Source organism: Cyprinus carpio, chromosome A12 (assembly GCF_018340385.1).
Source record: "Cyprinus carpio isolate SPL01 chromosome A12, ASM1834038v1, whole genome shotgun sequence".
Lineage (NCBI taxonomy): Eukaryota > Metazoa > Chordata > Actinopteri > Cypriniformes > Cyprinidae > Cyprinus > Cyprinus carpio.
Genome location: NC_056583.1, coordinates 16371263 through 16395689, shown reverse-complemented (window position 1 = coordinate 16395689; position 24427 = coordinate 16371263). Strand labels below are relative to the sequence as shown.

General features: G+C 42.2%; 1 protein-coding gene across 7 annotated transcripts in view; it reads right to left on the bottom strand.

Annotated features, from left to right (window-relative positions):
* Positions 1 to 14517: 14517 nt before the first annotated feature.
* Positions 14518 to 24427, bottom strand: part of LOC109090510 (actin-binding LIM protein 1-like) — a 69924-nt gene continuing 60014 nt past the window's right edge. For all 7 annotated transcript variants that reach the window (XM_042767828.1, XM_042767824.1, XM_042767829.1 and 4 more), the window contains 9 exons: positions 24022 to 24168; positions 23480 to 23565; positions 23034 to 23157; positions 22872 to 22930; positions 22139 to 22199; positions 21981 to 21988; positions 21539 to 21613; positions 20328 to 20408; positions 14518 to 16031 (listed from right to left, as the gene is read on the bottom strand). In XM_042767828.1, coding sequence (XP_042623762.1) covers positions 15918 to 16031; positions 20328 to 20408; positions 21539 to 21613; positions 21981 to 21988; positions 22139 to 22199; positions 22872 to 22930; positions 23034 to 23157; positions 23480 to 23565; positions 24022 to 24168 — 755 coding nt within the window. In that variant the 3' untranslated portion in view covers positions 14518 to 15917. The remainder of the gene's footprint in view (positions 16032 to 20327; positions 20409 to 21538; positions 21614 to 21980; positions 21989 to 22138; positions 22200 to 22871; positions 22931 to 23033; positions 23158 to 23479; positions 23566 to 24021; positions 24169 to 24427) is intronic.

Here is a 24427-nt window from a genome sequence, read left to right as displayed (position 1 = left end):
TTTCGGTTAAAAGATTGTGATCTTCATTAAGTGATGTTTTATTTACAAATTTCGGGAGGAGCACGCACAGATAATTAACACGGCCAATTCATCATCAGTAATCACATCCATCTATCCAATCAGTACAAGAGAGAACCCCTATAAATAATCAAAGCAGTCCTACCTTCATTGTTTCTAGTCTTTCAGGGGGGGGGGCTTGGGTCCGGGCTAAATGCTGAACTTGGACCCCTCTCCGGACAGGGGGAGTACCCCGGGCTCGGGAGTAAGTACCGAGCTCGGAGCCCTCTCCCCGGACAGCACGCCAAATATGAATAGCCCTTTACTCAGTTTATTATATGTAAGTGTGAACTCATGAAATGAATTTTAAAGAGATCTAAGCAATCTAATCTTTTTCTAAGAATAGAATTAGAATAGTGAGTGCTAAAATTAGAGGTTCAAATAAAGATGGAAGAGATGTGTTTTTAGCCGATTCTTGAAGATGGCTAAGGACTCAGCTGCTCAAATTGAGTTGGGCAGGTCATTCTACCAGGAGGGAACATTTAATTTAAAAGTCCGTAAAAAGTGACTTTGTTCTTTTGAATAAACAAATCGGGCAGGACTGCGGACAGTTTTAGGCATGTGGTCTGAGAAAGTCAGGCTGATGCATCAATCATAACTCCAAGGTTTCTGCTGTTTTTGACGGCGTTATGGTTGATGTGTTCCTGAACTGGATGTGGAAATGGTGACTGAAACAATGGGTTTGGTGGAACGACAAAGCGATGTCAGTCTTGGCATGGTTGAGCTGAAGGGGATGGTCGCTTCATCCAGGCCGTAAGGAAATGTCTGTTAGACAGGAAGCTGAGTGCAATGGGCAGGCTACCGTCGATCATCAGGATGGAATGAGAGGTAAGTTGAGTGTCATCACATAAGCAGATGGTTATTAAAATAGCCGCGTGTTCTGAATGACTAGAACCATGATGATGCGCATGTAAGACAGAGAAGAAAGTGGTCCAAGAACTGGATCCGCTGAGGCACGCCCAGTAGTTATTATGTTGGCGACTTGACACCTCCGCCAACCTCTCCAAGAACTTTGAAGGACCTATCTGATATGGAAGCTCAAACGCACTGGGAGTGTGGTTCCCTGAGATGTCCTTTGCCAGTAGGTTGACAGGAAGGATCTGGGTGGTTAACCGTGTCAAAAGCAGCGGACAGATCAAACGTTAAGGAATAAGTACTGAAGATTTGGATTCTGCTCTTTGGCCGTGTCTTAGGGCTTCAAACAAACTATGCCAGATTGTTTGCTGTCAAGGAGTTTGTTCTGTGTGAGAAAGGCAGAGACTTGGTTAAACACAGCTCATTCAAGTTTTTTTGCAATGAAAGGTAAGTCAAAGGGAAAGTGGTGCTGTAGTTCTCTACAAAAAGATAGGCTGAGGGTGGGTTTCTTAAGTTAGTGAGAGTTATCCTAGCCTGTCTAAATGTTGCAGGGGAATAAAAGCACAGTGTGGAGGGTAGATGTTAATGATTATGAGGTGAGGGGCAGGTACAACTGCAGGAGAAATGGCTTGAAGGAGATGAGATGGAATAGGATCAAGCGGATAAATAGTAGGGATGATTAGAAAGGATGAGTTTGGAGACTTCTGCCTCAGAGAGTGAAGAGAAGGATTTGAATGAGTGTATGTTCTTGATTAAATAGAGGCAGTGTTTTGACATAAGAGCATAGACTTCTTGCTTTTGAACGTTTGTGAATATGACCACCAAAAACATTGACTAGAAGATAAAAAAAAAACACGGCTCCGTTTTTAAGTGGACGACGTTGGTCCCAAACCTCAGTTTGTTTTAATCATCGGGCTGTCAATCACTAAGAACAAATGGCTGGCCAGTCAAAGCATAACGGAAGCGTACAAAAAAAATCAAACATTAACTCAATCATCATGCATAGGTATACATAAACATTTCCATAAAGTGTTAATTTCACGTGTAAATTAAGGCAGTGATTTTTGTAGCGAGGTTATGCATGTCCTCCGGGTGTCGCTGGCCTTAAATGGTATCTGCATAAACAGTGATGCCATTTTTTTCCCACTGGGCCCCTCCACATGTTAGCGTAACTCTCCCAGCCCAGCTGTGATTTCTCACCCTGTTTCACTCTGCAATGCTAGCCACTCTGACACTCATCATTTCAATAGAGATAAATGAGTGATGAACAAGCCTGATTGAAAGGGCTCCGATGGCCCACTGTTTCATTTTTACTCTTCTCCTGCTGCCACTGAAATGACATTCACACGAATTTGGGTCAAATCTAGTGGACCAAAATTCTCAATAACCATTCTTCTTCCATTCCAAGCTGTCAACGAAAGAGGAGATATTTGAAATGACGATACAGAAACAAGTACCCAACTAAAACTTGGAAATGATAGCACTCAGAGTTGAAATTATAACACAGCTCAAGAGCTTCAAACACACAGCCAGAACCAGCAGCAGTTGGCGTCTACTCTTCTCGCTATGACTGCCTTTCTCACGAATGCTGATTGGCAAGCGTTATTTCGTGTTAATAATACTTGTGGCTGCGCTGACCCGCTCCACACTTCTCTCAATTTTGATATTTTGTACTGCCACTACGTCAGAAACAAGATGTCGGGGGCTAAACAAAATAATAACCACAACAAAGTTTCTTTGTTTTGCCTTCACAGAAGGGTCTCAAAAAAATCAAGCTTTGAGCAAGAAGAGGGAGCTGAAACAGCACTCTGACTCACAATTACAAACCAGCTCAACTGCAGTATTTAGCCGTCTCAGGACTTGACAACAGCACGGCCAGACTGCAGGTCTTAACTGTGAACAAAGCACAAAAGACAATCCTGCACGAGAAGATGCATTGAATTATCAAGCCATCTTGAAATCACAACCCCCCACGTCTGAATTAACCCGCCCTGGAACAGATATTGGTGATAGCAAGTGTTGTGCACGTCCACACTCTAAACACACACCAACATGTGCGTCAGAGCAGTTCCATTCAGGGGAAACTTGCAGGTTCATGTTAATCTCGTTCTCTGTAAATCAGTTTAAAAACGTGTGCAACAGTTTACCCCGCCAGGTACTTTATTTAGCAGTCTTTGTTCCGGAAGTATTTTTTCCCATTCATTGCTCCACAGGGATTTAAAATTATTGTCCTCAATAAAGACTTGTAAGCTTTGAACCAAACCAACCAGCTTCAAAGACAAATCACGATATTGATTCAATGGAAAAAATAAATAAATACAATACACTTCTGTTCAAAAAGTTTTAGCTAGCTCTGTAAGATTTTTTAATGTTTCTCCTCATTATTTTTTGAATTTTTTTAATAAGTCTCTTCTGCTCACAAGGCTGCATTTATTTGAAATACAGCAAAAACAGGGTATCCTCACACATGTTTTTTACAATTTAAAATAACAGTTTCTATTTGAATATATTTTAAAATGTAAATTATTCCCTGTCTGGGCAAAGACGAATTTTTCAGCAGCCATTACTCCAGTCTCATGGTCATTCAGAAATCATTCAACTATGCTTCCGGTCTCATGGTCACTCATTCCGGTCTCATGGTCACTCATGGAATTAGCTATCTATCTATCTATCTATCTATCTATCTATCTATCTATCTATCTATCTATCTATCTATCTATCTATCTATCTATCTATCTATCTATTGGCTGCCTGAATTTGGAGACTGACTCAATTACATAATTTTCTAAGCTGTATGGGAGCGGACAGTCTTTTGTCATGTTGCCTGTTCATTTCCCTGGTAACAGAAACAACTCTAAAGAGGACGATCCAAAGAAATTGCTGATTCAGGACATACAGAAGCCTATATCATAGCTTAAAAACCTCAGAACTAACTGTAGGTCTGTCCTGACAGGTTTACTTTTATTAAAATAAATTTCCTCTATGGAGAAAATAAATGAGATTTATCCTTCTGGAATGCGACTCTATTCCAGGCCGATCCCGGGAAGTTCCTGGCTCTTTTTCTCTGTATTTTTCAGCTCCACTGTGCTCTGTCCATTTACTAATAAGCGTGCTGCTTCCCTGTTGACCATCTCTTCAGAAATGTGCGTAATGAAGGCATGAACTCAAGGACCCATTTTGAAAAGTGGCTGATCTCTCATTCTGAGACGCCTTTGGAGCTGCTTCCCAGTGCGCAGGCTTGTCTTATCATTTACGATGCACAAGACGTCTCGTGTGTCTCCGGCAACATTCTGGAACGCTGACACGTTCTGAGTGCTTGCCCAGGCCAGCGGAGCCCGTGGGTGGGTCCGGAAACATGCTGGTATCATGCCGGACCTCAAGGGTGAGATCTGGTTCCACCGGGCTCCCCTTTGAAGAAAGAAATCAAGGCGGGAATGGAGGAAACCGGAGGGATAAAAAAAGTGCTGATTTAAAAAATCTATTCAGGTATATTTGGGTACCTATCAGATTTAGATTACTTTTTCATCTCATTATTGAAATTCGAGACGCTCTCACCTGTTTATCTTTTATCTTTAACACTCCCTGCTATTGCTTCACATCAATAAACAGGGAACAAGAGTTTGAACTAAGCCTAGTTCAGGTTCACAAGGCTCAAATGTCCACACAAAAGCATTTTCCATGTAAAAGGGACCACCAAGTATGCCAGAATCAACAGTTTTGCGATGCTAATGGTGAATTCTGAGGTTTGAAGAACTGTATAATCCAAAACCACAACCCAAAGCTATCATGAACTCAAAAACATGCACGTTCATGTCATCTGTGAGCCAATCCCATGAATTCTCATCATGTACTGTAAATAGCATTACAGAGCTTGTTTTTTCTACTATGTTATGCTACACACAAACAAAGCATTATATGACATTGGAAAATATGTCACCCACTCAGTGTTTTTATCATGGGAGAAATTATTGCAATACTCCTCAAAATGCCATTTTCCCTTCTCCCACAATCCCTTTTTTCCTCCCTCTATCTTCCTTCACTCCCTATATGTCTTATCACACAAAAAACAAATTCCCAAAGAGTCTTTAAAAGGCATGGCCTCAGATGTCTAAACCACAACAACTGCAGGCAGGTTCCCAACAGCATTTACCATCACAGTGTGCACAAGAGTCTCACCACACTTAATCAAGCCTCACATGCCTGCTAATTAAATGAATAGTTTATCATTTACTCACTCTCATGTTATTACAGTGATGCTTACCAGAATGTTGATGCTGTTTTTTCCCAAACAATACAAATGAATCTGGAGCTGTCAAGAATTGCCAAACCTGAATATGCTCGTATTTATATTGCAATTGAGATTTTAAAGCCACAGCAGAATGGGGACATTTTTTCAGTAAATAATAATATTCATGTTCGGTTCTGTTACTTAACCAAAACTGTTCCACTTAGTTTCCAAAGACTTAGAATATTAGTGTTCACACCAAAGACAAAAAACCATAATTAAAGCATAATAACCGTTCATAGGGAAGTCCACAACACAACTACAGTATAAACAATAACAAAACAGAGGAACAATATTGTAGGAATTACTCTCCAGCTGATTTCCATCTAATTAACAATAAAAACATCCGGTCAGAGTCCTCATGACATTAAAGTGCATGAGGATTTAAAGCGGCAGAGAACAAATAATAACAGAATGTTATAGTCTGTTTGGTGTGGATGTTATTAGTTATCATTATAGATATCTCTACAATTATCGTTGTTGGTGTTAACCAGGCTTTAAATTCTACAAGAATGTGGAAGTTCACTCCACAGTTACTGTATAAAGACAATGACAGAAAGGAACAATATCACTGGAATCACTTTCAGAAATTTTTTTTTCCTACAGCTGATGAACAATATAAACACTGACAGCCAATCACCTGACTTCAAAGAGCTTGAGTGTTTAAAGCAGCAGATGACTTAAGTGCATATATAGATATAACATTCATTTTGCGTAAACTATATCTTTAAGAAAAATAAAACTTGTAAAATAAAACATTACAGCACACTTATGATGTAATTTCAGCTAGACATAGAAGAATTTATAATTATGCTGAATACTGAAGATCCGTATCCAGTATAAATAACCCTAGTATAACCCTGAAGTATAACCCTAACACCTAATCAGTTTTAAACTGATGTTAGGGTTAGGGTTAGACAGAGTAAGGTGAAGTGATATATTCAGTCAAAAATCTGTATCGAGGCTTTTTATGCAGTACTAAGACATGGTGCTATAATAGAGCTTTGAGTTTAAACCAAAACCTGACCAAATAGTCTACTTCGGAAACAGAAGTCTTCACAGCACAGGAAGTAGAATTATGAAGTGAAAACCTTCCTGCCTGTTGTGGGTACAGAGGTTTTATTGTTCAAAAAAAAAAAAAAACTTCTTTTCCCCAGTGACCGAGAACTGAGGTCTATTAATACATTTGACAAGTCAATTTAATAGCTACTATGTTATAAATTATCATTAGTGCCAGATTATTGATTGATGTTGTTTGTTGTTATTATTGTTGTTTTCTGTTTATTATCATTAGACATGTTCGAGCTACGAATGCTGAACTGATATTCTTTCAGAAACTTTTCCAGAAAGAAAAACATCAGTTTGCACAAAAGCTGCTGCTCCTCCCATAGAGAAGAGTCTTATCTCAGTTTAGTCTAAAATATTAGGGCTCTACAAAAAGCTTAAACCACAGGAATCCCAGGAATTCTGGAAGAACAGTTGTTGCTACTGGACAGAATCTCTTGTGAGCGTCTCTAATAAATGCTTGTTTATTTATTCATTCAGAACTCGTATTCTAATACTGAGGAAGATCATGATCGAGCGCATTGAAATGTCAACTATCCCTGGGAAACTGAGTTTTTCCTCCTGGTGCATCCCTCTGGAGAGAGATCCCGCAGTTTCCCACGATCCGTTCTCCCGAATATTGAGGATCGGAAAACAGCGCAAAGGTTTAAAGTTGTTTACAGCAGACTTTGCGTGTATACGAATATCTCCTCTGACATGACACCATGCAAACAGATATGAGCGATAAACTTAACACATAATCATTCCACTTACCTTTCTGCTTATCCATTTTTCACACGCAAAGAAGGCTTTCCCGACTGCCTGCTGTCTTTATATGAAGCAGATCAGTCCAGACTGTTTTGTCAGGTTTACTTGGACAGTCCCTGATTCCTCAAGCTGTCTCTGATGTGATGAGATGCGATGTTGTCCTTTCCTCTTAACAGCTCTCGCACTGTTGCGCCTACCCGCCGCGCCTCCTCTGCTCACGTCATTGCTCAGCTCAACTTCAGTTTGCACTGTAGTGATTAGAGTTGTATATATTTCTAACTTAAGCACTGTAAGGGAAAAGTTTGAATACTAAGCCGGCTATATTTGACTAAATTTCAGTGAGCGTACAAAACTTTAAAAGCATATGCAGGAAGATATTAAGTAGGCTTATAAGCAACAGTGTTGTTTGGTCTGTTTCAAAACCTAGAGAGCTGTCTCGCTGTCTTCACTCTACCCAGACAGTCAACCTTCTAACGACATTTCACACACAGAACGCTTTTTTTTTTGTATTCCACTGCGCTGCTTTTCAATTTTATTTTTTATTTATTTTAATTTTTGTAAACATTCGCTAGACAGGCATGTTTCACTGTTGCGCTCTTTTTTCCCCTCTCACTACCCTTTTAAAAGCAAAAAACGCATTCCACGACCCCTATGCTGTATCCTAACAGAAAAGTTATTAATTGGCTCCATCGCAGTGTTGCCAAGTCCGCGGTTTTCACGCGGAACTGGGCTGCTTAAACACTGTTGCAGCGGGTTGAAGCCACCCCAATAACGCGATATTTAGCCCCTGGAGTGCGAATTTACTGGAGGATCCCCGCCGACAAACGTGTATTTTACTCTCTGGAATGCGACTGTTTACCGGCGGGGAAACCCCCATCGAAATGCAATTTGGATAGTCATGAGTATCAATTGGGCGGGTTTTGATGCGAAAACCTGGCAACCCTGCTCTATCGCGTTGCAAGCTAAAAGCGTCGTTCACAAGTTTCTTAGTCACGGCGAAGACGCTACTCACAACTGATTTGGCGTAAGCATATTGCGAAGCTAACGATAAGCATTTCATCTCAAAGTGGCGCACCATCGACGCGATGGGTGCCCTAATACACATAAAATACATTCCACACGCAAATATCAGTTATTAAATTAATTCTGAATTGGTTTTGGTAATATGCCACAGAACCCCAAATACCATCATCCTTGTGGGGGACCCCACAGAACCTGTTTTTACCACGTATGACATGTTCCTGTATCAACATCTTTGTTGACCCTGGAACAACATTGTGATTAACCAGACTTGAAGAACCAGTTTATAGTTTTTGTGAAGTTTAGGCTTACAATCAGTGTTTGGTGCTTGTACATCAGTGTCATTCATCTATAATTTCCTCTGATTTTAGGGAATACTGGTTAAGGTTAGGTTTAGGTGTTGGATTATGGTCAAGACAGACAGCTATCCCCAAAATTTTAAATGTAGGTATATATTTTCATGTATAAAGACTCATGTAGAAAGTACATGAAAGTACATTGATTGATTGATTGATTGATTGATTGATTGATATTTATTTATCTATTTTGCAATTTTCCAGTGACCCCCTAGCATTCCCTTGCAACCTACTGGGAGTCCCCAGGCCCCATTTTTGAAAATCCTTGCATTAGGAGACAGTAGATAGGCCTGTGTGTGATTTAAACTTAAAGCCTAAAGCATGTAGCTACCAAAGATTAGATCACTTATCACTTATTGAATTAAATAGTAAACTATATACATTGGACAATTAAGATAAAGCAACCAAATTGTTTAGGTCATGCAATAAAGAACATAACAGAATCTGGATTACTACAAAATAGTGCAAAATAACTGGAAAAGTTAAAACAATCACAGTTGCTGATTTCTCCCTATTGCTAATGGGGACCAGCAACTGTTTGGTTACTGACATAAAAACACCTTCCTTTTTTCAACAGAAAAAAAAAAAAAGCATGTTTAGCACAACATGAGGGGTGCATGAAGGTCATGAAGGTCTTCATTTTTGGGAGAACTACAGTATCTCTTTAACTTCAGTACATCTGTCTTTGAGGGGTGAACAGGTTTAATTACTTTCTGTCCCTCCCTTTGAGTACACAAAACATTCATTAACTAAACAGGTTAGGGAGACAGTTTAGTCTGGACAGGTTAGGGGTCCACCACAGCAGCTGCACAGAGGATTACAAATAAACCTGACAGGAATATTACAGCCCAACCAAACTGTTTGCTGTAGATAAGGACAGTTACATCAGGAAGATCAGTCAATTGGTCAGCGAGTGTGAGAACCCTTTCCTGTCTGTGAACTGGGTGAATGGGAGTCACATGCTCTGAGAAGCTGACCCCCTCCACCAAACCCCAAGGGGTTGCAAGAACTTTCCATCTCTATACTTCCCTGTCAAGGGCCTGGACTAGGGGAACTAGTCGTGAACTAGGGGATTAGATGCATATATAAATCATAATTAGTAATATGCTGTGTTTGTTTTCTCATGTAAGTAGATCATTGGTAGAACTGAATTCCCTTTTTAACTTAATATGATTTATGTATGAGCATGATGATTTCCCAATGCTAACAATTAATTATATACACTATGTTTAAAAATTAATTAACACTTTTATTCAGCAACGGTGCACTAAAATGATCAAAAGTGACAGTAAATAAATAAACTACAAAGATTTTTTTTTTTTCTAAAAAATGTGAACTTTTAGTTAATCAAAGAATCCTGAAAAATTTATCATGGTTTCCACAAAAAATGTTAGCAGCAACTATTACCAACACTGATAATAATAAGAAATTTTTCCAAATCAGCATAATAGAATGATTTCTGGATCATGTCATACTAAAGACTGGAATAATAGATGCTGAAAATTCAGCTTTGTATAAATTACATTCCAAAATACATTGAAATAAAAAACAGTTAATAAATTGCAATAATATTTTAATATTTCACACTATTACTGTTTTTACTGTATTATTGATCAAATAAATGCAGTGTTGGTGGGGCATAAGAGACTTTCTAAAACCCCCAAAACTTTTGAACAGCAGTTTCGGGTTAAAAGATTGTGATCTTCATTAAGTGATGTTTTATTTACAAATTTCGGGAGGAGCACGCACAGATAATTAACACGGCCAATTCATCATCAGTAATCACATCCATCTATCCAATCAGTACAAGAGAGAACCCCTATAAATAATCAAAGCAGTCCTACCTTCATTGTTTCTAGTCTTTCAGGGGGGGGGGCTTGGGTCCGGGCTAAATGCTGAACTTGGACCCCTCTCCGGACAGGGGGAGTACCCCGGGCTGTTGATTAAGTAGCACAGGGAAGAACACTTGGGGGTGGGGGGTGAGTTGTGTGAATATCTCTTTGGTCAGTTTGTTTTATGTTAGTGTGAACTCATGAAATGAATTTTAAAGAGATCTAAGCAATCTAATCTTTTTCTAAGAATAGAATTAGAATAGTGAGTGCTAAAATTAGAGGTTCAAATAAAGATGGAAGAGATGATGTGTTTTTAGCCGATTCTTGAAGATGGCTAAGGACTCAGCTGCTCAAATTGAGTTGGGCAGGTCATTCTACCAGGAGGGAACATTTAATTTAAAAGTCCGTAAAAGTGACTTTGTTCTTCTTTGGGATGGCACAATCAAGCGACGTTCACTTGCAGAACGCAAAACTTCTAGAGGGCACATAAGTCTGAAGTAATGAATTTAGGGTGGTGGTTTTGTAGGCAAACATCAATGCCTTGAATTTTATGCGAGCAGCTATTGGTAGCCAGTGCAAATTGATAAACAGAGGTTGTGACTTGCATTCTTTTTGGCTCATTAAAAATTAATCTTGCTGCCACGTTCTGGATTAATTGTAAAGGTTTGATAGAACTGCCTGAAAGACCTGCCAAGAGTGCATTGCAATAGTCCAGCCTGGACAGAACAAGAGCTTGAACAAGGAGTTGTGCAGCATGTTCCAAAAAGAAAGGGCCTGATCTTCTTGATTTTGAATAAAGCAAATCTGCAGGACCGGACAGTTTTAGCAATGTGGTCTGAGAAAGTCAGCTGATCATCAATCATAACTCCAAGGTTTCTGGCTGTTTTTGAAGGAGTTATGGTTGATGTGCCTAACTGGATGGTGAAATTGTGATGAAACAATGGGTTTGGTGGAACCACAAGCAGTTCAGTCTTGGCATGGTTGAGCTGAAGGTGATGGTCCTTCATCCAGCAAGAAATGTCTGTTAGACAAGCTGAGATGCAAGCAGCTACCGTCGGATCATCAGGATGGAATGAGAGGTAGAGTTGAGTGTCATCAGCATAGCAGTGGTATGAAAAGCCGTGTTTCTGAATGACAGAACCTAATGATGCCATGTAGACAGAGAAGAGAAGTGGTCCAAGAACTGAGCCCCTGAGGCACCCCAGTAGTTAGATGTTGTGACTTGGACACCTCACCTCTCCAAGATACTTTGAAGGACCTATCTGATAGGAAAGACTCAAACCACTGGAGTGTGGTTCCTGAGATGCCCTTTGCCAGTAGGGTTGACAGGAAGATCTGGTGGTTAACCGTGTCAAAAGCAGCGGACAGATCAAGCAAGATAAGTACTGAAGATTTGGATTCTGCTCTTGCCGGTCTTAGGGCTTCAACAACTAGGCCAGATTGGTTGCTGTCAAGGAGTTTGTTCTGTGTGAGAAAGGCAGAGACTTGGTTAAACACAGCTCATTCAAGTGTTTTTGCAATGAAAGGAAGAAAGGAAAGTGGTCTGTAGTTCTCTACAAAAGATGGGCTGAGGGTGGGTTTCTTAAGTAGTGGAGTTATACGAGCCTGTCTAAATGTTGAGGAAAAAACACCAGTGTGGAGGGATATGTTAATGATATGAGTGAGTGCAGGTACAACTGCAGGAGAAATGGCTTGAAGGAGATGAGATGGAATAGGATCAAGCGGACAAATAGTAGGATGATTAGAAAGGATGAGTTTGGAGACTTCTGCCTCAGAGAGTGAAGAGAAGGATTTGAATGAGTGTATGTTTGCTGGTAAGATTTGCTTGACAGATTGTGGTGTGGAAAATTGTGCACTGATGTTTTTAATTTTATTAATGAACAACGTGGCAAAGTCTTCAGCTATTAGAGTTGATGCAGGAGGGGTAGTAGTAGGACAAAGGAGCAAGGAAATTGTTTTAAAAAGCATGCGAGAGTAGGGAGAGAAGGAAGAGAGGAGTGACTGATACACATTAAGGTCAGTAGTATTTTTGGATTTGCACCATACCCTTTCAGCAGCTCTAAGCTTAGAACGATGTTCGTGTAGAACATCAGATAACCAAGGGGCAGAAGGGGTGGTATGGGCTGGCCTGGAAAACAAGGGGCAAACAGTGTCTTAACAAGATATAAGAGTGGAGCAGAAAGTATCAGTAGCACTGTTAGCATCAAAAGATACTAACAGTTTAGGGGAAGGAAGCGAAGATGAAACCATAGCAGATAGCTGGGAGGGTGAATCTTTGAGAATCTTGAACTGTAATCCAGCTTTAAGTTTTCATGACATGAATTTGTCATTGCCATTGATAGAAAAACGCACAATGTTGTGCATTAAGGCATTATTCTTAATGTCAAGGCTGGATGTTTTTGAGTGACAGTGGTTACTCATTATTGAGTGACAGGGAAATTCTCACTAACTGAGTCAGTGTGGGGAGCACTATATAAACTGCCTTAGTTAATCTACCAGGTTTCCAGTCAGTATTCAGACTCAGCTGATCCTGTGGCTTTAGAGGTGGATGTGTGAATGAAAAACTGTCTGCGAGATGTGTGTGGGAAGGGGGCCAGACGGAGGGTGGTCTGCCTCCCAAAGGTTTGTTTGTAGTGGAAAAAATGAGGGGAATCATATTGTTCATGCTCATGGAGCATAAAAGAACAATGGAATTACAATTTTGAACAGACTTCAAGATTCAAGTTCAAAGGCTAACAGGTATCACATTTATGAAGAATCTGGAATGCCACTCAGATGCTTGAAAGGGTAACATTGTGGGAACATTATTTGGATGCTGTGTATCAGCTGGATGGTGTGGGTTCAGACATTGGCAGATCCTCCTGGCTGCTACTGGTTGAAGCACAAAGGACATTCCACAGCTGTGAGCCAGAGAGCAGGGGTCACTGATTCAGCCCCATCCCAGCACTGGGGCCTTTTGATTCAAATACCTTTCCCATGTTAAACACATAAACATACACTCACAAAACATCATAGTCTTTGTACTCAAAGAGTTGCTCAGGATGTGCCAAGTACATCAGTCAGAGAAATGGGGCGATGAGATGCTATCCATCACTGAACACAGTAACTTATCACCAGGTGGATAAAAGGATAGAAAATAGAATACTTGGTCTTAAAACTTCATATAAATGTTCTTTTAAAGTTCTGACCCACTGTGCTGACTTGCTGACTGTTGATAGTAACCCACCTTGGCAAGTCGGTGTAGCATTTCACGCAGTCAGGGAAAGCAAGGCACCTGATCAAACTCAGTTCTGCGCTCCCATGGATCCTCAAGAGGAGAGCGTTATGTCATGAAATAATATTATTCTGCCACTCCTACACTGAGCGATCAGGTTCGGTCTAGTTCATACAAGAAAAAAATTTTTTGTGTGAGAATGATCTGTTGAGAACATTCAGGGTGGCACATATTGAGGCAAAGCCCCTCATTACCGCCACATTTTCGTCAGATTGAACTCAGGAAATACTGACAGGGGCTTGTGAGGTCTGAAATTCAAGACCTAAATGTTCAGTGGATACAGCAGTGAGACGGGATGGATGAGGATGACGTCAAAACACAAACCAGGCATGAGTTGCCAGAACCAAAAGTCTGCACAGAAAAAAACCCAACAAAAAAAACATCTGAAATCATGAAAGTATTGAATTGATATAAAAATGACAAAACAATTATTGTTCAATAAAACTTTTATATTATTACTTAAATTGTAAAAATCAAACAAATACAATTATGAATATTGTGATACTGTTGTGCTGTAAAAATAGCATTTAATAATAATTTTTATTATTATAATTCATCCAATTATGTGTCGAAAATACTAATAAATCACATCCCTGAGTCATTTTCTTTCCTTTTCTTTCTTTTTGTACTGATGAGTCTGTGTTACAGTCTGACGAACATGATAAAAGTGTCTTTCTATTCCTACTGTGCAGGAGGATGACAGTGGTATGGGTGACCAGAAACACCAATAAACACTCATTCTTGCTCAAATACCTTCTACAATTCAGAGTGGAACCATTGTAGAGTAACACAGTGCCAAGGCTTGTTTTGAGTTTGACTGATTCTGGAGCCTGGGAGGAGAGCGTTTTGGGAAAGAGGTCATTCCACCGGGTATATTTATCAGGCATAGAGAACATGAAGGAAAGCACCCAGGGATTTCCAAGTGACTCAACAGGCGGACCTCCCACTTGAAATGGCCCCCTTTTGGCACAGGGGCTTGTATTTCATGTAAAGTGCACCACACAGTAATAACTATGTCAGACAATATGATCTGAAGCGGAGTTTTATTACTCAGCAGAGCTTATACACCATTTTCATCAAACCTTTCCCTCAAAAAAGACAGAAAAAGGTGAGGTACACAGTAGGGGTATCAAAACCAACTCTTCATTCTGTTTTAAAGTGACATACAGGTCTGTTTCTAGTAATAACGCTTGTTATAGTCGTATGTTTTGTGATACTATAAAAGCACAATACTATAATATGTCCTAGTCCTCTGTCATTAACCCTGCTAGTAACACAGGGAAAAGCTGAGAATAATAGCCAACGGCGGCCCATAATACTGTACATCTGCAAGCCGAGACAGTGTCTATGGGAACTGCATTATTCGGCAGCAATTTAAATGTACATTAGACAGAGATCCGGCCCTGATATTGAGTCTACACCTGGCACAAATGCTATGGCTACAGCTCCGACAATCCCACGTCAACACAGTGGCAGTATTGAAACACCTCTGAGGCAGTCATTTCAAAGACTTTGCTTGCTTTATTAAAAATAAAACGCTGTTAAATATTGCAGAAAAACCGGAAGTCGCAATAAACGGATTGTCTGATTCAGAGGAAGCTGTTTTAGAGAATTAGATATCGTCCCACAGTTGACCTCTAGTGGCGAAATGTAATATTATTTAATATTTTTTAAGTAATTGAAGTTAAATTTTCGAAATAATAATAATAATCACCACCGTCTCTTCTGATTATCAGACTAGTGGGATGTGGATAAAGAATCCGTATCTCGGGTGCTGTTTTGGGCTTTGGTTATGGTGAACATGCTTGCTACTTTACATGTAGCCTAGGATATTTTTTTTAGGATTGTAGATTGTGACAAGGCGGCAGAGTGCTGGTGGGACAGGACGCCGATTTCAGTTTTCTAATGCCTTCCAGAAGCTCGGCTCCGCAGGTGAAGGTTCTTCAGTAGCTCTCACTTCCCGCTTTTAAAGCACTTCAAAGGTCTCTTTAGGTCCGCAACAGCAGGGGGCTCCAGGGATCCACCACCTTAACGGCCTGTTTAGAGGGAGAACCCTGCTGACAGCCCCCGGTTCCCCATCCAAAAAATTACAGTCCTGTTTTACAAGTGGGCCAGGAGGGAGGAGGATAAAACTCTCTGGTCCTAGAGGCAGGTTTAATGAGAGCAGGCACACCATCAGCTCACTCGCTCGTGTGTTCACATCTAGGGGTCACGCGCACCGCATTTTATTCCTATTCAAACACTCACTCATATTAAGATAAAGATATCTAGATTTGGGAAAATAAAAAGTGGTCTTTTCGAAGCAAAATAAAACTTTTTTTTGTGCATGTCATTGGATGAAAAAAGAAGAAGAAGAAAAAAAAGTTAGAACTATCGCTCTAATACATATGAGTGACTGATAAATTAAAACATGCACAATCAGCTAGTTAGAAGAGCTTGGCTTTCTTCTTCATGTCGTTGCGCTTCCAAAGAGGAAGTCTGTCAAACTCATGGATCTTCATCCCAAAAATATCAAAGAATGTCTCGGGAGCCAAGTGGCGCTGGATATAAATAAGGAGAGAGAAATATTGAAGAATTATAAATCATCAGGCATGTGATCAGCTAAGAACAAAACGGAACTTTCTCCCCCATTCTATATGACTATATACTAATAAAATTGCTGCATCTTAAAATACATTCAAAATGCATTTATTGTTCTGTAGAATACAACAACAATAACACTAATAATAATAATAATCAAATTTATTAAATACTAATTTTTTACTGCAATAGTAATATTTGTATATTAATTTACTTTTATCATTTAAATAATAATAAATATTAGTAGTAGTATTATAAGCAATATTTGACTAGTTAATAAGTGTTTGTGTCACGGTGTCTGTTCTGTGTCTCCCTGGGTGGCCACTAGAGGTCTCACTTCCCCTTATCGTCACTCCACTTTAGAACTGCATTTCCCATAGTCTTGTCTTTCATCACTGCTCATTGCACTCAGCTGTCCGTGGTTATCAATCATTGCACTCAGCCAATTCCCCGTTAGCATTGTCATTTCCTTGTGTATAAATACCCCGGTTGTTCTGTCATTGTCACGGAGTCCTTGTTGAATGTCACCCTGGTTTGTCGTGGTTCTCGGATGTTGTGTATGTTTCTTGTTTCTGGACTGCTTACCTGGATTGTGACCTTTGCCTGGCTGACCATGAGATTTGGATTATCCTAATAAAACATACTGCAATTGGATCTACCTGTTTGTGTGCGTGTCGTGACAGAAGGACTCCGTCATGCCTAGATCCAGCGGTGTGGGATTTCGAATCGGTTCCCCAGCCACCATGGAGGAACGGAGGGGGAGATTCCGGAACTTAACCACCCTTCGTCAAAGGGGGAGTGAGGTGGGTGGCCTGGCGCAATTGTTTTGGACCATGGCGGTCGGGATGGGTTATAACGATTGCAGCACTGAAGGACTTTTTTAACAACTGTCTGGATGACCCTTTACCTCAATGGGATATGAAGGGGCTGGAGATCCTAGACTTTTGGGGGTTTACCCATTACCGTGCCATCGTGCTCAATGGGAGACTTCGACCACACCTGTGTCTCCAGAGAAGAGGGCCGCCAGCCCAGCGCCACAGCACAAGATGGCCGCCAACCCAGCGCCACAGCACAAGATGGCCGCCAGTTCGGCGCCACAGCACAAGATGGCCGCCAGTTCAGCACCACAGCACAAGATGGCCGCCAGCCCAGCGCCACAGCACAAGATGGCCGCCAGCCCAGCACCACAGCACGAGATGACCACCAGCCCAGCACCACTGCACAGGAGGGTCGAATCTACACCTGTGTTGGCAGACAAGATGGTTGACTCAACGCCTGAGTCTTCCGTCAAGGAGCCACCGGCACGTCATCATAGAGGCCGCAGGAGGAGAAGACAGGCGTCAGCCGTTCCTCAAAGCCCGGAGGACGTTCCCGAGCAGGCCTCTGCCGTCCAGGGTCATCATAGAGGCCGCAGCCGCTGCCGTCCAGGAGGACGTTCCCGAGCAGGCCGCTGCCGTCCAGGAGGACGTTCCCGAGCAGGCCGCGGTCGTCCAGGTGGAGGGGTCCAAGGTTCCCGAGGCGGTGCCCGATGCCGAGGCCGTTCCCGAGGCGGTGCCCGATGCCGAGCCCGAGGCGGTTCCCGATGCAATGCCCGAGGCCGAGAAGGTAGCCGAGACAGAAGCGGTTCCCGATGCTATGCACGAGGCCGAGGCGGTGCCCGAAGCCGAGGCGGTGCCCGAGGCGGTGCCCGATGCCGAGGCGGTGCCCGATGCCAGGGCGGTGCCCGAGGCGGTCCCCGATGCCAGGGCGGTGCCCGAGGCGGTGCCCGTGCCGAGGCAGTGTCCGATGCCGAGGCGGTGCCCGATGCTGAGGCGGTGCCCGATGTAATGCCCGAGACCGAGGCTGTTCCGGAGGTCGAGGCGGTGCCCGATGTTGTTCCCGATGCCGAGGCGGTGCCCGATGTTGTTCCCGATACCGAGGCGGTGCCCGATGCCGAGGCGGTGCCCGATGCCGAGGCGGTGCCCGAGGCGGTTTCCCGATGCAATGTCCGATGCCGAGGCGGTGCCCGTTGCCGAGGCGGTGCCCGGTGCCGAGGCGGTGCCCGATGCCGAGGCGGTCCCCGATGCCGAGGCGGTGCCCGAGGCGGTGCCCGAGGCGGTTCCCGATGCAATGTCCGATGCCGATGCGGTGCCCGATGCCGAGGCGGTTCCCGATGCGGTGCCCGATGCCGAGGCGGTGCCTGATGCCGAGGCGGTGCCCGATGCCGAGGAGGTGCCCGAGGCGGTGACCGATGCCGAGGCGGTGCCCGATGCCGAGGCGGTGCCCGAGGCGATCCCCGATGCTATGTCCGATGGCGAGGCAGTGCCCGAGGCGGTTCCCGATGCAATGTCCGATGCCGAGGCGGTGCCCGATGCCGAGGTCGTTCCCGAGGCGGGGTCCTTGTCCAACGCCGTTCCTGAGGCCATTCCTGAGGCCGTTCCTGAGACCGTTCCCGAGGCGGTGTCCTTGTCCGATGCCGTTCCTGAGGCCATTCCCGAGGCGGTGCCCGATGCCGAGGTCGTTCCCGAGGCGGGGGTCCTTGTCCAATGCCGTTCCTGAGGCCATTCCTGAGGCCGTTCCTGAGACCGTTCCCGAGGCGGTGCCCGATGCCGAGGTCGTTCCCGAGGCGGTGTCCTTGTCCCCGATGTCGAGCCCGAGGCTGTTCCCGAGGCGGAGCCCGGAGGTCGTGCCCGAGGCCGTTCCCGAGGCGGTGTCCTTGTCCAATGCCGTTCCTGAGGCCGTTCCTGAGACCGTTCCCGAGGCGGTGCCCGATGCCGAGGCCGTTCCCGAGGCGGGGGTCCTTGTCCAATGCCGTTCCTGAGGCCATTCCTGAGGCCGTTCCTGAGACCGTTCCCGAGGCGGTGCCCGATGCCGAGGTCGTTCCCGAGGCGGTGTCCTTGTCCGATGCCGTTCCTGAGGCCATTCCCGAGGCGGTGCCCGATGCTGTTCCGGAGGCCGATGCGGGGCCCGAGATGGTTCCGGAGGCGATACCCGTGTCCAAGGCCGTTCCCGAGGCGGTGCCCTTGTCTGAGGCCGTTCCCGATGCCGTTCCCGATGCCGTTCCCAATGCCGTGACCTGGCCATCGCCACAGCCTGCTCCTTACTGGCTCCCCGATTGGCAGGTTCCGTTCGGGCCACTCAAATGGTGAATTCCTCCCTGGCCGTCTGCACAACGAGAATGGACTGATCCACCGTGGCCACCTGAACTGCCTGGCCCCTCGTGGTCCCTGAACTTTCGGGTCCACCGTGGCCACCTGAACTGCCTGGTCCCTCGTGGTCCCCTGAACTTTCGGGTCCACCATGGCCCCCTGATCTGACCGAGCCACCTGGGCTACCAGGGGAGCCATCACTGCCCGGTCCCAGTTCCCTACACGGGCCTGGCCCGCCATCCCTCCCCCTGTTCTGCCTCCACCAGTCCACCTCCCTCCTGGTCTCTTTGTTTTTTGGTTAATTGTTCTGTGGAGCATCTGGAAGCTGCTCCTTAGAGGGGGGGTAGTGTCACGGTGTCTGTTCTGTGTCTCCCTGGGTGGCCACTAGAGGTCTCACTTCCCCTTATCGTCACTCCACTTTAGAACTGCATTTCCCATAGTCTTGTCTGGTTTCATCACTGCTCATTGCACTCAGCTGTCCGTGGTTATCAATCATTGCACTCAGCCAATTCCCGGTAGCATTGTCATTTCCTTGTGTATAAATACCCCGGTTGTTCTGTCATTGTCACGGAGTCCTTGTTGAATGTCACCCTGGTTTGTCGTGGTTCTCGGATGTTGTGTATGTTTCTTGTTTCTGGACTGCTTACCTGGATTGTGACCTTTGCCTGGCTGACCATGAGATTTGGATTATCCTAATAAAACATACTGCAATTGGATCTACCTGTTTGTGTGCGTGTCGTGACAGTTTGAGGATAGTTGATAATAGCACAAATAATATAAATGAAAACGTATGTTTACTGTACAGCAGTATTATTGCAACACTGATATTTTATTTATTTTTTATCATTTAAATAATAGGCTAATATTTGACAACATCAGCAATTATTATTGTAAACAATATATTATTTATTATTTTATTTAGATATTTGAGCATTTAATAATAACAACAATATTGTCGTTGTTATATTTTACAGAACAATAAATGCATTTTGAATGTAGCCTTAAAATGCAGCAATGCCATTTCCTCTGATTTACATAATTCAAAGGAGTCATACTTTTAAAGTCGCAAAAACGAGTCATTTACTTTCATGTAATTTCCATTCAGTGAGGTTAGCGGGTGCCATTTACCTCCAGTCTCGTCCTGTCCACATCCTTCGGGAGCTTAGTACGCCCTCTGTTGGTGACAGTGAGCATTTCATATGGGTACACCTTTACAAAAGGAGGGATTGTGTTGTTATGGAGAATGCTATGCGAGGCATTTGCCAAACACAATGAACAGCTGAAAGCAAATGGACAAGGGAAAAATGCACGGTCATTACATTCTAACATGGCACACAAACACCAACTCTTGCCAGAATACAACACTGCAGCACATGGTGCTAGTGAGAGAGTGAGTATGCAGGTGGGCAGAGCATGCAGAGGAACAAACAGTAGGTGAGCCTTGTGTGATAGAGAGTGTGAGAGTCTGTGTTTCTCAATATGGGAAAGAAGTGCTGGATAGAATCATATAATATATGTATGATTTAAATCCAAAACAGATCATTTAATTTAAGAATTTACTTTACATTTATTTTATTTGTAATACAGCATGCAAAGTAATCTTTGCTGCAGATATTATATGAAATTCCATAGTCGTCTCTTAGTCTAGTCTCTTTTTAGCTACCAAATGTTCAGGAGTTTAGAATGTGAATTCAAAAAAAAAAAAAAAATCCTACAAATCAGTTTTTTTTTTTTTTTTTTTTTTTTTTTTTTTTTTTACAGCTGGCCAGGCGTTTTTGCCAACTGTATCTACAGGACGGAATTATAATGCTGTTAATGCTAGCACTTCTACAAACAAATAACAGTCTACAGTCATTCCAGTTGTTGTTTCTTATACATTGCTGGGAAATCCTATTAAGTTCCAATCTATTTAATCTAGCCAATAACTATTAGCTAGGGCCGACGCATGAATTTAAGTTCAGCCCAAGAGAATCAGGCTTCTGGGTTACTAAAGCAACCATGCACTTTCAGAAAATATTACCATATGTAACCATGAAGTGTCTTTAATGAGAACCAGGAGTTCAAAATGATTGAATGATCTCGAAACTATGCACTGCTAAAACAGAGTATGTCATGTGATGACATCATTTCATCATAGCACTGGAAAATATACTGTACAAGTTATGCTAGTCTTGTTCTTCTCACTGATCATTGCCTGTGAAGATGCGCAAAAATTATGGCCCTGACTGAATAATCTTGATTTTGGGAGGGGGGGGGGGGATTATTTATTGAACAGAGGAGCATTTAGAGATGGAAGAGAGAAGAGAAACATCATTTTAGAAAATATTTGTGATACTTGCTTTATATTCCAACATATTAGGCATAGACATTCCCCTGTCCATTCTTGTAATGGAATCTTGGGCATCTTGGGTGGGCTATAGAACAGAACACATACACGTGATGCAAATGATAAGAAAAGAAAGCAGAAAACTGTTTTCAAGAATTCAGAACCTTGGGAAATAGTCTGGATCTAATTCCTAACAGATATTGCTCTGTATCAGGTTCTCGCAAGGGAAGTGGATCAAGCCACTATCCATGTGATGTGTTCTCAGGGGTGGGGGAGATTTTCAACATATCAAACCCTTGACTGTGCTCTTGTCTATCACCATGGCTCAAACTCAGACACAAGCATAGCAATGAGGGCATGAGTGCCATTCCGGTTACATGTAGCATGATTTGACTTCCATATGTGCATGACTGCTGATGCACATGCTCAGTAAATACTGCAGGTCAGTCACATACCTTGAAATCTGTGTAAATCAGAAAGAGACAAATTCCAAAATATTACTATTTTATTAAAAAAGTATTTTTTTTATTTTTATTATTTATTTATTTTTTTTGGTGGTGGTGGTGGTGGGTATTAGATGTATTTTTTTAGTATTAGAAGTATTGAATGCTACCTCTTTGTCCTCCACATACATCCCCATAACTGTTATACTGAGATAGTTCTGTAGACTGGGGCTGAAGGCACAGACAAAAAAAGAAAGTCATTAAAGATGCACTTTAATTTGTTATGCTGGCCTAATTTATTCCACATGCTCAAGAAATCTCTTATACTTACCAAGACCAATCTCTTATACTTACCATACTATTACAATTAAATTTTTTTTTTTGGAATATATTTATAAATAAATGTATTTCTCAGTTATTACAGATGCTTATTAATTATGGTTCTTACTCTTATCAGTGTTAAAAATAGATTTTCTGCTTATTATTTTCATAAAAAAAACATGATTTGTTTTTGGATTATTTGATGAATAAAAAGTTCAATTAACAATATTTATTTGAAAAATATATTTTTTTGCATATTATCCATGTCTTGACTGTCACTTTTGATCGATTTATTAATTTATTTGGTCTTTGCTAAATAATAGTATTAATTATTATTTTAAGTATTTTGTTTTACAAAAAAAATAAAAAATGAAGCAAAAACTGTTTTCTAACATTGATAATAAAAAGAAATGCTTCTTGAGCACCAAATCAACATATTAGAATGATCATGTGACACTGAAGACTGGAGTAATGGCTGCCGAAAATTCAACTTTGCTGTCACAGGAATAAATTACATTTTAACTGCCTTTTACATGCACTTATTAAATATAAGTGAATAACAGGTGAATGGCTGAGCCTTACCCGATGGAGGCCATTCCGTCCATATCCAGGCAAAGATGATGTTTTAACAGTTTGGGAGTCTATAACAGAGGATAGAATACTTTTGTACTAATATACTAATACACTAATGTCTGAATAAAGCTGTATTTGTTGTGATTGCTTTGAAAGTAGGTGGCATTATACCTGTGGTACAGTTAGCATATTGGGAGTCAAAGCGCTGGGCGGCCACACTTCGTATGTATTTCTCTCGGTTCATCTCCTTTTCCATCTCCTCCTTCAGAATGAGCTTCCCAAGGCCAGACTGGATCTGCAGTTAAACACAGTCATATGAGTGAAAGTACTGAAAATACGATCACATAGAGGTTAAATTTATTCCACTTTAGCATGCTTATTAGCCTGCATTTATTAGTCTTATTCACGAAAACCCCCCAGGCACTGTGCATATATGCAAATTAGGTGTGTTTGCATAATTATTTCAGTGATTTGGGTATTAAAACAATGCATACAGCATGTGTAAATAACACTGTGCAATGCAGCATAATTTGGCACATATATGCATTTAAATGGCTGCTTTGACAAAAAAAAAAAAAATGACACAAGGAATGTATAAGCATTAATACGAGCTTGACCTTGCTGAGATGTTCTTCCTGAAGTTGTCTGCGTTTCAGTTGCTCTTCCTCTTCTTCGTCCCGTGACCGACTCCTCCCATCTGAGCCTCCCGTCCATAATCAAAAAAAAAAAAAGATTTTCAAATGAAAAAGAAAGAAAAAGGAAAAAAAAATTGAGTTGATTGCAACATTGTCATGTCATTGTACCCATGGTGACCTGCAAGAGTTCAGTTGTACACATAATTGGACAAAAATAACAATGAGTTAAATAATATGAAAAATAAAAACATGGTCAGACTGAGTGGTGAAATGATTTTTGATTGAAAATGAAATTGATTTATTAGCAATGGCAAATTTATGTCCCTGTAAAGTCATCTATTCTATAGCATCCTAAAGTTTTCCTCAGATTTACTGCCACCACAACCGGCTCTAGGACCAGTCAGATGGGAACGCCAGGCCAAATTTACCAGCAGGAGTCCAAGAGTTCTCCACCCACAGAACAATGTTTGAATTCACAGATGGATTCCATTGATTTTTGGTTACTGCCAGCAGCAGTAGCGTACCTAAAGCAGCAAGGGACGGAGGACACGGCCAGTAGTCGGTCTCGATCTTTGGTGTTTCGTCCGGCCGAGGGGCGTGGGCAGCGGGGAACTTGGATGATTTGATGATGTCATCAGCAGACTTGCTTTGGGCTGCCAGGGCAGCTGAATCTGAATCGGTATTTTGGGGGAACTGGACTATCAGTGACAGACTCTCATAGGCTGGCAATAAGTGTAGTGCTGGCCATTCAGTTCAAAGCATTTCAGGATTTTTATGTGTAAAAAATCTGTTATATAAGCATAATGAAATTAATCAATTAGTCTTTTTTTTTTTTTAAAACACCAGTAGGGTGTATTCAGAGACAGAATCAAAAGCTTTGAATGTCAATGGCCAGTACTGCATTTTGTACAGGACAGTATAAAGTAGATA